This window comes from Megalops cyprinoides, chromosome 2, assembly GCF_013368585.1.
Source record: "Megalops cyprinoides isolate fMegCyp1 chromosome 2, fMegCyp1.pri, whole genome shotgun sequence".
Classification (NCBI taxonomy): domain Eukaryota; kingdom Metazoa; phylum Chordata; class Actinopteri; order Elopiformes; family Megalopidae; genus Megalops; species Megalops cyprinoides.
In genome coordinates this window covers 4,275,785-4,289,636 of record NC_050584.1, presented here as the reverse complement: position 1 = coordinate 4,289,636, position 13,852 = coordinate 4,275,785, and the positions used below count along the sequence as shown (strand labels likewise).

General features: G+C 38.7%; 1 protein-coding gene across 1 annotated transcript; it reads right to left on the bottom strand.

Moving 5' to 3' along the window:
- Positions 1-8,315: 8,315 nt before the first annotated feature.
- LOC118773767 (secreted frizzled-related protein 4-like) lies at positions 8,316-13,286 on the bottom strand. The gene is made up of 7 exons (XM_036522843.1): positions 13,253-13,286; positions 12,241-12,645; positions 11,962-12,039; positions 11,795-11,860; positions 11,476-11,674; positions 10,929-10,992; positions 8,316-8,684 (listed from the first exon to the last, which is right to left on the bottom strand). The coding sequence occupies exons 1-7, from the start codon at positions 13,284-13,286 to the stop codon at positions 8,544-8,546; spliced, it is 987 nt and encodes a 328-aa protein (XP_036378736.1). The 3' UTR covers positions 8,316-8,543.
- Positions 13,287-13,852: the final 566 nt, after the last annotated feature.

Below are 13,852 nucleotides of genomic sequence, written 5' to 3'. Positions count from 1 at the left end.
TTTGCAATTACATCACAGTTAGCCAATGGGAAGAGTCCTTTCTTGCAGTCACACATCATGCAGTCATTGGATTCTAATGACATTTATGGGAGTTTTCATTTGGTAAGAAGGTATCCAAGGAGGTTTGAAAAGAGGTGTTTATATTGAATTGACCATTCATTTTGAATGCAGTGTATGAATCTGAGATACATTGGTGGTTTTTCATCCACTGAAGCAGTTCATTCACTTTTATATAGTAAAGGGTATGTTCTGTAATGACCAGTTTTCTCCAGTATGTTAATGTTTTTGCTCCTATGTCAAAATAATGTCTAATCGTATTTAGATAATGTTTCAAAACTTTGTGGCAAATAGTATTTTTCTTTTATGTTTGAATGAGTATTTTACCAGTTTTTGACCATTTAAAATGCACTGTTTCCTTTAGTCTAAACATGAATAGATATAGCTTATATTGTCAGGAAAAACTGTCTTCTATTGTGCTAATTATCTAATTGTAGTGAGAGCATCTACAGACAGCAGCGTTTTGATTTTCTAGAGCAAATACATGAAAAGCAACTAGGGAACATTAATATGCAGGACATGCACAGGCAAAACTAACCTTTATACAACATCAAATGGGAACAAATTTACATTTACATTGGGGGCGGCAGTGTAGCATAGTGGTTAAGGAGCAGGACTCGTAACCAAAAGGTTGTCAGTTTGATCCCCGCTGGGACACTGCTGCTGTACCCTTGGGCTAGGTACTTAACCCACAATTGCCTCAGTAAAAATATCCAGCTGTATAAATGGATAACATTGTAAAGAACTGTAACCTATGTAAGTCGCTTTGGATAAAAAACGTCTACTAAATGAATAAATGTAAATGTAATACCCTTGCCTTTCTCAGAAAGCAGAGCTAGTTTTGATGCTGCCAGACCATACGGTTTGCAGTCTTTCTAGTCAGTCACAAAGCCTCCTGATTAGACTAATTGTTGTCTTGACTGAGCAAGTTTAGCCTCCAGCTCCAGAAATACAGTATGTTTTCCTTATTCACAGATATCATAGAACATATCAACAGAGGTGTAAGCAGGTTACAATGTTATTAATGTATAGTGTGTTATTCCTTAACTTTAATTTTGCAGGAATCTACATCAAAGAGCTTCATTGAGATCCAGAATGCGTATCACCATCTCTTTCTCACTCTGGAATGAATCTCCATCCCAGAAGACCAATAGAGTATATGTTGGAAAGCCTCAAGGACAGACTGTTGTTGCAACTAGCAATGTGCAATGGTTATATCCATATGCAGTTTATGCTTTCATGAAATGGCTTTTTAAGGGTATCGTAAGGACATGAATTAAGGTATCAATTGGTGAATTGATGGACTGACTGATAGGCAAGTGAAAGTGTTTACATTTCATGTGTACTCACCTATGCCAGGTACTCCCACATCAAAATCAGCTGGCCAGACCAGTAGCAATGTAAACACAGAGCAATGCAATACAATTCCTAGAATCATTGAAAGAAATACCACATTAAGTTTTATTTGTTTTAGTGTATTTGTGTGTGTTGCAGGTTTTATTGGTAGTGTAGTGACAGGGCTTTGGGGGTGAGAGTGGTGAGTGTCTGTGATGCTAAATTTTAAAAGTACTGGAAACCATTATTCAGTGCTATTATCACTGCAGGCAAGTTGCAGGCAAACTAGTTGCCTTACATTTGTTGCTTTCAGTTGCCAATCGCACATTAGTGTTCTTTTTTTCTGCAGATTAACATAGATTGCTGTTCTCTGTGTTCTAATGTACCATAGAAGCTTACATCATAACATTATTGTAATATTTTCATTTACAAAAGATTTTATGTCTAACAAGTGTAACAAGTATAGAATTTCTAAAGCATCTTAATGGAAAACTAATGGTAAGTTTGAAACTGGGATATTTTCAGTATGTCTTTGAAAAATTCTGAAATCTGAAGAACCATATGACAGATCAGCTTTGGTATGAAATGATGTAATGTTATTTACTGCACAATTATTTGTGTAACCTTGATGCTGGTAGTCTGTGACATCACCTATAAGCCTGAAAAGCCATCCCAATTCCAGAAGCTGTGTCGAATCAATCATTTCTATCTTTCACAGTTGATTTTTGCAAGTGTTAATGTTGCAGGGTTAGCATTTAAGTTTTATTCACATGCAAGTTTGTAACAACATTGCCTTAAATAGTGTTTGTCAATCACCTAAGAATGAATTCTGCAATTCAGGTCTAATACAGAAGTCATTGCAGTCAACAGAGCATTATCAGCTGTCACCTACAAAATGCAATCTGAATATTCAGTTGCATTTATGCATCATTTTGTCTTATTTTGTGTACAGGGGCATGGGTCTACTGGTAATTTTGGTTTGGAAGATCTTGGCACTCAATTGCAAAACTTACTCCAGAGGATAGCATTTTGAAACAGCGTTCACTTTTTCTGGCAGTTTAGTTAAGTCAGTGCGATGACAGTTTGATTTATGAGTTGTCATGGAGCACACTTTTTGCAGAGAAAAGTCATCAAATGGGAACAAATTTAAGATTAGGGTGAAATTCTAAAGTTGATCCAGAAACCACAGTTGTGACCTTGTGATCCGTCTGTGGAATTACACATGCATGTTACTGTTACTGTTACTCTTAAATGACTTGTCTTAGCTTGTCACTATAGTCAGAGCTGGAAAGTAAGTTATAGACATTCCCCCTTATCAATATTTATGATGTAGCATGTTTTCAGCACGTGTTGTCATTTCAAAAGTGATGTGCTAGTCATTAAAATGTTCCAGTTGCATCATAGGGTGTATTGAAATGTCCATCAGGATTCTGAGTTTTAGTAAGTGATTTTTGACAGAAAAATCTGATAGTATAAGTATGAGAAACATAATTATGAGAAAAGGGTACATGTACCATTCACTTTCCCTGTGGAATTTGAGGTCTGCACTCAGCATGCCCATAATGCATCAGCTGTAAAGGTAACATTGTTTTCAATGGTAACAATGGGCATTTTTACCTTTTGTCATACTCTCTTTGTGTGTAACACTGTGTAGGAATCAGAAGGGATATGGCTTCTGGGAGAAAAAATAGTAAGGACTAATGTTTGATATGGAACCAGCATAATGTTACATGGCCTATATTGCATCAATTTAGCTCAGCCTTTTATCCTGGGGTTTAAGGGTGACATGGAGGACAAGAAGATGAGGCTGAGTGTTGGTGACACAAGATGGGAACACCCAATCTGGCAGCAGTGCATGGAATGGCTTCTGCTGCTGAAGAGTGGTGACTTGCTGTGGCTAATGGGACACACTGAAGAGACACCCTCTGCTAGCCCCTCAGGCAGTTCCACTGGACAGTGTAGCAAGGTGACACTTTTAATGACCCCATAGAACAGAATGTTGAGCCAGTCTCTGGTTGTGCCCCAGCAAAGGACATTATCAGCAGTGTTAGAAATTACTCACCTGTCTCGTCAGGTAACTGGCTGTAAAGGGAAGTTTTTTTCTGACGTAAGCAAGCAAAAAAAAAAAAAAGCAAACTTGCTAATTCATGATAGCAAGGGTGACCTTGCCAGTTTTAGGGATCTCTTCCCATGTTGCACTGTCTTCCTAGCTACCACTGCCACCGGAGTCACACCAATGGGTTTGACTCTTAGCTTCAGTTATTTTATCTAAAAACAATGGCACAAAGCAGCACATCTAACTTCTGGTTTCAGGGAGCTCAGCTAGGTACACAAGTGGGTAGGCTTCCATGTCCACCTAAGGACTACCTTCTGAAAATATCCCCATTCATGCATTATCAAACTCACAGGAAGCAGGGCTGATGGCACAATACTGTATTTTTAAAAAGAATCGAGAAAACATTTGCCTTTTTTCTGCTGATAGCATATTGGCTGGCAAGCTAGTAAAACTGTGAGAAGCTGTGCATAGTAGCAGACCTTACCATTGAATAAATGTACAAAAACCATTGTGCAGGTAATACACAGCATGAGTGCAAAGGCATTTGTGAGGCAGCATATTTACATTGCAGTTATTCTTAACTTAAACTAAGCTTGTTCAGGGAAAATGCCACCTTTAATGGCACTTTTGCATTTCATTAACTTGATTTCTTCTATGAGGAGGGGATAAAGGGGATGGCCAGTACAGCAACTTTAGCAATGACAAGTGCTGTTTTCTTCAGTATGCTTTCTTGATAACAATCTGGCTTGCTAAATGTACTAACAGCCACATCATCCCATGCCAGCAATCCAGGACATCTGCTGCACAGATGACACACAGTTGTTCTTCTCTTTCTCCCCCTCCGACTCAAGCCACATTGCGCCGGTCACCCAGTCCTGCAGACTCTCCCTCTACAACATCAGGAAGATCCGCCTTTTCCTCACCTTAACAAGCAACCCAGCTCCTAGTTCAAGCACTAGTCATCTCCCGCCTTGACTACTGCAACACCTTAGTGGCTGGCTTACTGGCCTGCACTATCAGGTCGCTTCAGCTGGTTCAGAATGGTATTCAACCTGCCAAAACACCCCCATGTCCCTCCACTACTCACTGCCTTTCACTGGCTTCTGGTAGCAGCCCGCATCCAGTTTAAGACACTGGCACTGGCTTACCAGGCCACAAGAGGCTCTGCCCCGTCCTACCTTCAGTCTCTGATCACTCCATACACTTCAACTAGATCTCTCCGCTCAACCTCCTCTGGGCAGCTGGCGGTCCCCCTCACTTCGGGAACCTGGCAGCCGTTCCACTTGGCCACGTCTTTTTTCTGCCCTCATTCTGCGGTGGTGGAATGACCTTCCTCACCCAATCAGAACTGTGGAATCACTCGCCATCTTCTGCAGGAGCCTGAAAACCCACCTTTTCAGAATCCACCTGTCCCCTATTGTGTAGCCTTTTTGTTATGTTTTTATATTTTGTGGTAAAAAAAAATCTTCTGTACTAACCTTGTCTCTATTGCAGGTTTTGTTTGCAGATTTCTGTTTTATTGTTGCAGGATATACAAGAGCATGGTATTGTAAATAATTAATTTGCATTCCTTTGACAGCAAGAAGAAGTGACAAAAATGGGACATTTTCTGAAGAATTCAAGATGGATGAAGCTGTGTTTTTGCCTGGGGTAGGATGGAATGACTCCTTTGCACTGTAAAAGGCTCCCCCAATTATGACAAAAAGTACCATCAAAGGAGTAAGTCTACAATAGGATATAGCACTAGTTTTACTTGCCTTCTTCTTTGGCTGTTGGGCTTCACTGACCAATAGGAGTGACTGATACATGTGGATATATATTCTGAATATGAATTTTCATGCCAAGTTAAAACATATTATATATTTTTCAAAGATGAATTACTCTCTTATGGCATCTCAGAGATATGACATACAGTAAATTGGAACAGATTTTACAAATCATACAATCAAAGCAACACAAAGACAATGGCAGCCAAACTTATGGTGATACAATCTGACTTTATTTCAAAAGCAGAAACATGAATCCCAGTATAATGAGTGAAGGAATGCTGTGTACTGTGGAGGATGGAAAGCACCATTTTTACATCATCTGATTTAACAGAAAAGACAATGTTTTTTTAAAAATCTGTAAAAAAAAAAAAAAAGATGTTTAAAACTAAAAAAAAGCTGTTCCAGCAGTCTTGTTCAAGTTGTTATAATACATGTATGGGTATAATAAAGCCAGCTTTAAAAGGAATAATTTTGTTCAAATTTATAGTAACTACAAAATAATAAAGGATGTACCGTTGTAGTATTTAGTGGAAGAAAGTACTACTAACTGTTTTCTTTGTGAAAATGACATTCAGAATTTCATGTTCAACAGTAAATTGCAAAGATCCTACTTCAGCATCAACCTCTGATTTGGTGAAATAGTGAACTGTAAACCTAGGGAATCTTTTGCTCCCACTGTTTCAGCACATAACAGTTCAACATGAGATCATGGGAAAAAACAGGCAGTTTGCTTTCTTTTCCTGTGTTGCAACTGCATGGACAATAGGGTGAGTAATGCTGCCCCCAATGTCATTTGTCAGTGACATCCTGTAATACAATCTGAGTCGTACCTCATTTGGTATTTTATTTGTGGAACCACACAGGGTCTTCAAAAGTATATAAGAAAAATCCACAGAATAAAATGACAGGTAATATATAAACATTCCATGATAACTACTGATTCATTGCAACCTGGACTAAACCAATGCATGACATTCATATGGGAAAACAGCATGTAAAAATCAAAATGTTACATTTAGTTTGGTATAGTTTTACCACTCTAAGTGATATTGGCATTGTTGAAGAGCAGCCTTTGATTTGCAGCAGACATCTATAAGGAGTAAAGCATGCATTCATCTCAAGTTTGTACTAAAAGTGTCCATATGCTCAAAAACATTAAATAAAGCAAATGTATGGCTTGTACTAGTATGGGAGAAAGAAAGTTGTGCCTTCTTAAAACTTGACCAAAATTTCAACATTTGAGTGAATCATTAGTTAATATGTGCCAATAAATTCACTTACCAAACATTTTAAGAACATCATAAAAATTGTTCTGCAGACATTATGGTAAAATGCAGTGCATGCTTCTTAATAATTTTGGGCTGTGGCACACTTTTTGAATGAGTTATATAAGTTATATGTCCTTCGGTTTCATAAATGTGTGTTACAAATAAAAATTTGCTCTCCTTTGTATTATGGATAATCCATATTGCCTTTTTTAGCATCTGGATTTTTTCATTTTATTTTTGCATAAAACAATTGAGAGACATGGTCGAGTGAAACACAAAATCTCAAGATCACAAACACAGTATACTCTATTTCAATAGATATTTTTAACCCCAACCTCATGAAATTAAAATATGTCAGAGCCACTCGCTCAGCGAGCCTATGTTGTATAAGATTGGGTCCTGCATTCAAAATGCAGGCAAAAGTATTTCTCAGCATGTAGCACTCTCCAAAGGCATTGACAACCAGCGCAGGGCTGCAGTTTGAAAGACAACTGCCCTGGTGTAGAGGGTCTGGACTAAAGAATATGGTGTAAAGGGTTAAACAAAGTGACATACACCATCACTAATGTATAGAAACCCACTCAAATGGTTATGATGGAATTTTTTAGGTCAATTATTGACTATAACCAATTTCGTTTACAGCATAGCAGCAAAAGAATAAATCACAGAATGCAGTTCATCTTGGTTAATGAACAATAATTGTCAGTATGCCATTGTTATTATCCCTTCTGCATGGTGCAAAGTGAAATCAATATGTAAATGAAACCTTATAGCTCAGCATACAGAATTTAACAAGATAAAGTGAGATGGACTTGAAAATACATAGGTACCTATCAGAGCTAGAAACCAACTGTAGTATGCAAGTGGGATGCGAAGGCCTCTGTTCAGTCTAAATGAAATGTACTTTGTAACTTGAAAGGTTCATTATGGTTAGGTTGAATCAGGAAACAAGTACATTTTGTGTATATCTGATCAAATAGGAATTGTAAAGTTATCACTTTACATTACTTTACATGGATTCTGTGGTACAACTACATGTTGTGGTAACTTGAGGTAACAATTATGTGTTTTGATGTCAGAAATTGACACAAACTTGATGAGTGATGTAACTGGATGGAAAAAACCAGGTGAATCTGAAACCTTCAATATGTAAAGGAAATCTGCTCATATTATATATCTACTATTTGGATGAATGCAGTTGTAAATGTAAAGTAAATCTGTAGTAAAGTCAAGTAAAATCACTAATCCATTCTCAGAGGTGCTCATTTTCTCCACTCATTTTGTGGTACAGCGTAGACCATGAAACATAGTGATCAAATTTATCAACATTTCATTATCAACTGCACTATCAACTGCACTGTCTCTCAGGACCAGTGCTGGTCCATCTAAGAAAACTGAAGGGTGCAGCTGTACACCATGTTTGTTGCAATGTGTAATTTGTGTTCAGACTTTCAGCCTGTTGCAATGGGACTGTATCCATGGTTTTGGCAACTGTGTCTACATTTCAGTAAAACCCGATCGTGAGATTCCAAGCTCATCCTAGGGCATTTAAATATTTGTCCTCTCTGCAAAAGCTTAATTCCTTAAGGGTAACTCTTAACCATCTTTCAGATGATTATTTAAAAAGCTGAAAATTACAGAAGCCAGTCTGCAGTACACAACACAGTTGTAGTTAAGGGTAAAGATCAATATCAGCACAGAAGCAAGAATGTAAAAATTTGAAAAAAAAAAAAAACATAAACCTAAAAATGCACTAAACAGCTTTTTTAACTCACAGCACACGTAGCTTACATTTATAGCATAGCCAGATGCAAGGGGGATGGGGGAACACTGTATTTTGTTTTCTGATAAAACACTAGGGGTGCATAAAATACAAATGCAGTGCAAACCTGTATCTGCCACGGACTCCTGGATGGTGGTGAGGGGGGTCAGGGGGAGTAACCGTGAGAAGTTAAAATAAGATCTGAGGACTACATGGTGGCTCACTATGCAGACTTGAGAAGTCATATGCTGATCCTCACCATGGGCTGGAGAAAACAAGGAGGGGGGGCAGAGCGCTTATGATTTCTGCTGCCGGTCGTTCCTCGGCATGTTCTTGCTCCTAGTGGTCTTCCTGGAGCCCCCTGTACTCAGACCAGAGCCCCTGCTGTTCAATCTGGGGCTCCTCTGCTGCTGTTCCTGTAGACGTTGTTCCCAGCGCTGTGGGGTCAAAAACAAATTAAAATTAAATTTAGAGCCATTACCATACAGCGAGTGTATTTGCCTTGTAGCTAGGCCTGGTGCTATGGGGGGTGCTTAGGGGTGTATTGCACCCCCAGACAGACCTCAGTGCACCTCCAGTTGTCTGCTTATATCTTGAATGTCTCTATAGTACTTTTGACTTTTTGTGCACCCCACGGATTGCAATTGCACCCATCGGTATTTTCTCCTGCCGGCTTCTAGCTCACCCAATTTTTAACATTTAGACAGGGGTTTGGGGGCCTGCCAAGTTCACAATTGGAATATTTTGTATTAATCTGAGTTGTTGCTTGGAAAATGCAACCCAAACCTTAGCAAGAAATATTCTGCTGGGCTCAGCGTAAATGCTATAATAAATGGCAGCATCTTTTTCAGTGCCCTACATCCTAATTATATATCCTAATTACTTATTTCCCCCTGCTGTGTGATCTGGGGGGGGGGGGGGGGGGGGGGGGGATTGATCAAGATGAGGTGAATGGTTGAAGCTGAAATTGAATCTGTATCTCAAAAACCTATATGATGTCATGCTATCCAAACAGTTAAACAGTGAGTGTGGATATAAACTATTCAAAGTTACATAACAGTAACACCTAAGCTGTTATTCCAATGTATGAGAAACATATTAAACATATTCACTCAAATATGAGATGGATCAAATTACCTCTGTGTGGTGAGGGTTTTGGTTTGGAAAAATGTAGCTTCTCAAGGAATATGACTTTGAACCAGATGGAACTGAGCTGGAGATAAAAACCATATGCTGGGCAAGTCAAAACTATGTTCTCCTCATACACTACAGCATTTAGCTTTCACTTCAGGATTTTGGGTAAGAGGAGGTATTCCTCCATTGCTAGTTCATTATAAATATCTCTGACCCCCCACCAAATCAGAACCGCGCCTAATTTGACAGCTATATTTGAAGATCAGAATGAGAGAAGACAATAATAGTTTTAAAACAACATTGATTACTACCGTGCCCCTTTTCATTAAAGACATACATAATACACAATAAAAGTGGAAAATTAACCTTTTCATGTGGAGGGATCATTATGAGACTGAACTGAAAATTATTTTAATATGACAGCAAAGACAGTCCAACAGAAGTGTTTTCAGTGTATTGCTTTGACACCTGCTGACTTTTGTGAGCTTCTCAATCTCCATAAAAATAAATGCAATTCCTAAAATTTTCCCATATTAAGTATTTTGATTTTTCAAGCAATGTGGTAGGGGATAGGGGATAGTGTATGTATAATACTGTGGATGGAATCACTGGTAGATATTAATAATTGATAAAATGTGAAAGAAAAATGACTGGTTACAAGGACTACAAATATATTTAAAATTTTAGTAATGTTTCACTTTCATGGCACATGTATTAAATGTGGAAAGTGCCAAACACCGGCTAGAAACATAGGCTAGAAATTAATCCACTCGCTTTTGACAGAAATGACCTTATACCTTATGTGACAATACAACAATGCAACATTTCTGTAGGTGTGGATATTCGGCACAGTTTCCATAAAATAGTCTAATCTACTCATTATTTTCCAGTCAAATGATTCCAAACCAGTTCCCAACAAATTACTACCCCATATCAGTGCTGCAAAGCAGTTTTGTTATGGAGCCAGCTGATAATGTCACATGTTTGCAACATTTCAACTGTTCTTAGTTGAAGCCCATTAATGTATATTGAAAAGGGGTTTAGGGAAATTTAAAACTGACGTTTAGTTTTTAATATAGCAGTGTTTCATTTTTATTTTAGAGACATAAAGTGATTAATTGTAACGTAGAGTGGCCTCTATTTATTTAACAGGAGAGTGAAAGTCCAAGAAATGTTTAGGTAGCCTGTATAGTCGTTGCTACCAAACAAACCCTCAGGTGACTCAGGTAAGGATAGGAGAGTAATAGTACTAGGATAGTTATAACATATGTTACAACATAATTCTAAAAGAACAAATTCACAAAGTTAGCAAGTTACATCCTTAATAGGATAATTACAATCTAAAAATGAACTTCTGTCAGCACTTCTCTCAGGTAATTATGTTTTGCATAAGAATCTATATTTGGGCAATTAAAAACAGACATTTATAGAAATTCTAAATTCTCAATCCTAATTTGACAAATGTGAAACACCCCATGGAAAATACTTTATGTGTGACCCTTCCTGTCTGCACAGTTGGTGCCTCAGTTTGGGAGAGCCAAGCTCACCTTGTATCTCTTCGCCAGTTGGTCCTTCCATCTTTCCACTAGGCACCCATCCAGCAGCATCAGTCTGAAGTGACAGAGATAACTTGAATGTACTTCTGCTATCTAGTTTTGTACAGTTGAAGTGCAAATATGCTGTTGCGTGCATTTTCCCATGGCTCAATACATCATGGGCCACACAGGAAGGAAAACATATTTTAACAACATTTCACAAGCATTAAGTGTTTTTGGTTCCTTACCATAGACAATTCAGGAAAAGGGGTAACAATTGCAGGAATTGATATAAAATTATGAAACTAAGATAAAATATAATTCATAAATATTCAGTTATTGCTTTAGATCATTATGAATGACTTGATAAAAATGTTAATAATGATAGATGTATTATATTTCACACTTGTCCTTCTGTCGTGAAAATGCTCAACCTTTTTTGTTATCTAGGTATAAGTTGTCTTCATAATTATCATGTCTTTAATAGTTATAAATTTGAATAAATATCCGTTTTTATCAAATCTGGTAACCCCAAAAAGGCGTTTGAATTCACCCTTACCTTGAGCGCCACTCATAGCACATGATAATCACCTCTTGATTGGGTAGGAGCTGCGGGCAGGAGCACGACGAGTTGGTGATTAAAGGTACGTGCGCCCGTGGGATGGGTTGGGAGGACTTGAACGCTTCCCTCACCTCCACCAACGTTGTAAACTCCTGGCAGCCAGTCCGGCTTACACCTTTGACTTTTGCGTGAATAACTGCAGGCGTGAAAACAGTATTCATTATTCTGATTACGTGTCGTGTCACACATACTGAAAGATTTATTTGCATGAAACATAAAACTACGCGACAAATAAAAGTGATCACCAAATACGCACCATAGTTGTACTTCTTCTCAATATATGTTGTTAGCGTTGGTCTTATTTTTCGGCACCTACAGCGCTCTGTTGAAAATCAGTTAAGTTATGGTATTTAATGCCGTATTTTGAAAAAACAGGTAAGATACTATGTTCGTGTGACAGATGAGCGTACGCAGGAAACTCACCGGAATTCCCGTTTTTGCAGTCTGATGCTTGTGGTTTTTCCAGCATGACATCCCGTGAAAAATCAACCCATTTAACATCTGGAAAATTAGTAAAATTGTCTATCTTATAATATACATCATCTAAAAATATAACTTGTCTATTGATTGAATCGGTTATCAATTCTTTTGAAACGTAGCCTACCACTTAATATTCGAATAGTTATCCATGCGAATCACTATATCAGCTATCGATCCCATTGTACCCCATTCAGAAGAGCAGTACATAGGCGTGGAACTCACCTTCAGGTAAATCAGTTACGATGGCTTCAGGAGATATGCAGACCCCCCGATCGTACACAGGTAAGTCGTCGCACGCAAGGCTTTCCGGCCAACTGTGATTATAGCGCCTCATGATGGGCTCGCAGCCGTCTCTAGCCCTCTGACACACCGACTTGCAAGGTTTGATTGGATCGTGGAGAAACTCGAGGGTGCAGATTGGAGCGTACATGGCACACAGGAAGAAACGCAACACAGAACTGCAGTTGATGTCCACCAGCTCTTCATATTGCTCGATCGCGAGTATTGCGTTCTCTTGCGTGCTGTGGTGCAGATGGTTTGGCATTCTGGTCATGTTCCAAGGCATGTTCTTGCACATTGGAATATTGACTGGCTCGCAGGGTGCACCGCACACCACTAGTCCAGCACCTGTGCACAAACACAGAACAACAGCAGCTATCGAGAGCATGTCTACCCTAATGTTCACCAGGGAGAGAGTCAACGCGGAATTCCTTTTTATAGGTAAAATGAGAGTTCAAGACCATTTGCCCAAGGACGGTCCCTTGGCTGGATGTCCATCACAATAAATCCCCCACACCCCCCCCCCCGCCAAAGTACTTGCTCAACAGGATGAAGTCACAGTGGATACAAACCCACGGATTGAAGAGTACACTACACGACCCAGTCGTGGAAATTATAGGACTTGATTTAACGTGGGACGAACACCAACCCCACAAGTGACGCGGGTTCTTTCCATTTATTTTTTGCCTGCATCATTTATTATTTTCCAAGCTCGGTGACATCATCCTTGTCTCCTTTCAATTCTCGGGGTTGCTTCGCTAAATTCTCATCGTCTCGGTTAGCGCTGACTCTGCACGGTTCTTGACTTTTGCGCCGAAGTATCCATCTACCTGTTCCAGTCAATGTGTCAGCTCTGTAGCTACAACTAAAATTTAAGGGGAGGAACGCTTTAAACGCCCCCAGTCATCACCCCCACCCACATGGTGCCTCCCTCATATTGCACACTGCATCTCACCTCCTAGAAGTAATTCATAATAGAACATTCGCATCTAACCACTTCAGTTGTCGAAAATTAAACTTAAATCTGTTTTTGTGTTGTATGTGTTCCAAATGTAAGCTTCGACAGGTTGGCTCAGTGCTGTGCAATGTATTGTTGCTCTGAAGTCCGTCGACCGAGAGTTAAACATTTTGATTCCTATATATATATATATATATATATATTCCTATATATATATTCCTATATATATATGAACACAGATCAGCATCGATATAAATGACAAAGAATGAAAAATGTAATGCAAGATTACTTCTTAGCACGATGAACACATTCCTTCATGCCTGCGAACGTAGAGGCCACAGATGAAAGAATGACACAGAGTATTTCTCTTTTACTCTCAAACCACATGGTATACAATAGCCTCTCCAAGATCCTGTATGCTAAATTTAAGCACATTTCGCAAGATCTTTGCATGTAGATAACACTCGCTATTAATTACTTCGTGTGACAAAATTAATGTTTTTTTTTCCCTTTGCACTGGTTGTGCCTTTCATAGTTAATATCAAGAAGCTATAACCTACATTAATGTATATAATGCAATAGTTCAAAGTGTTGCTG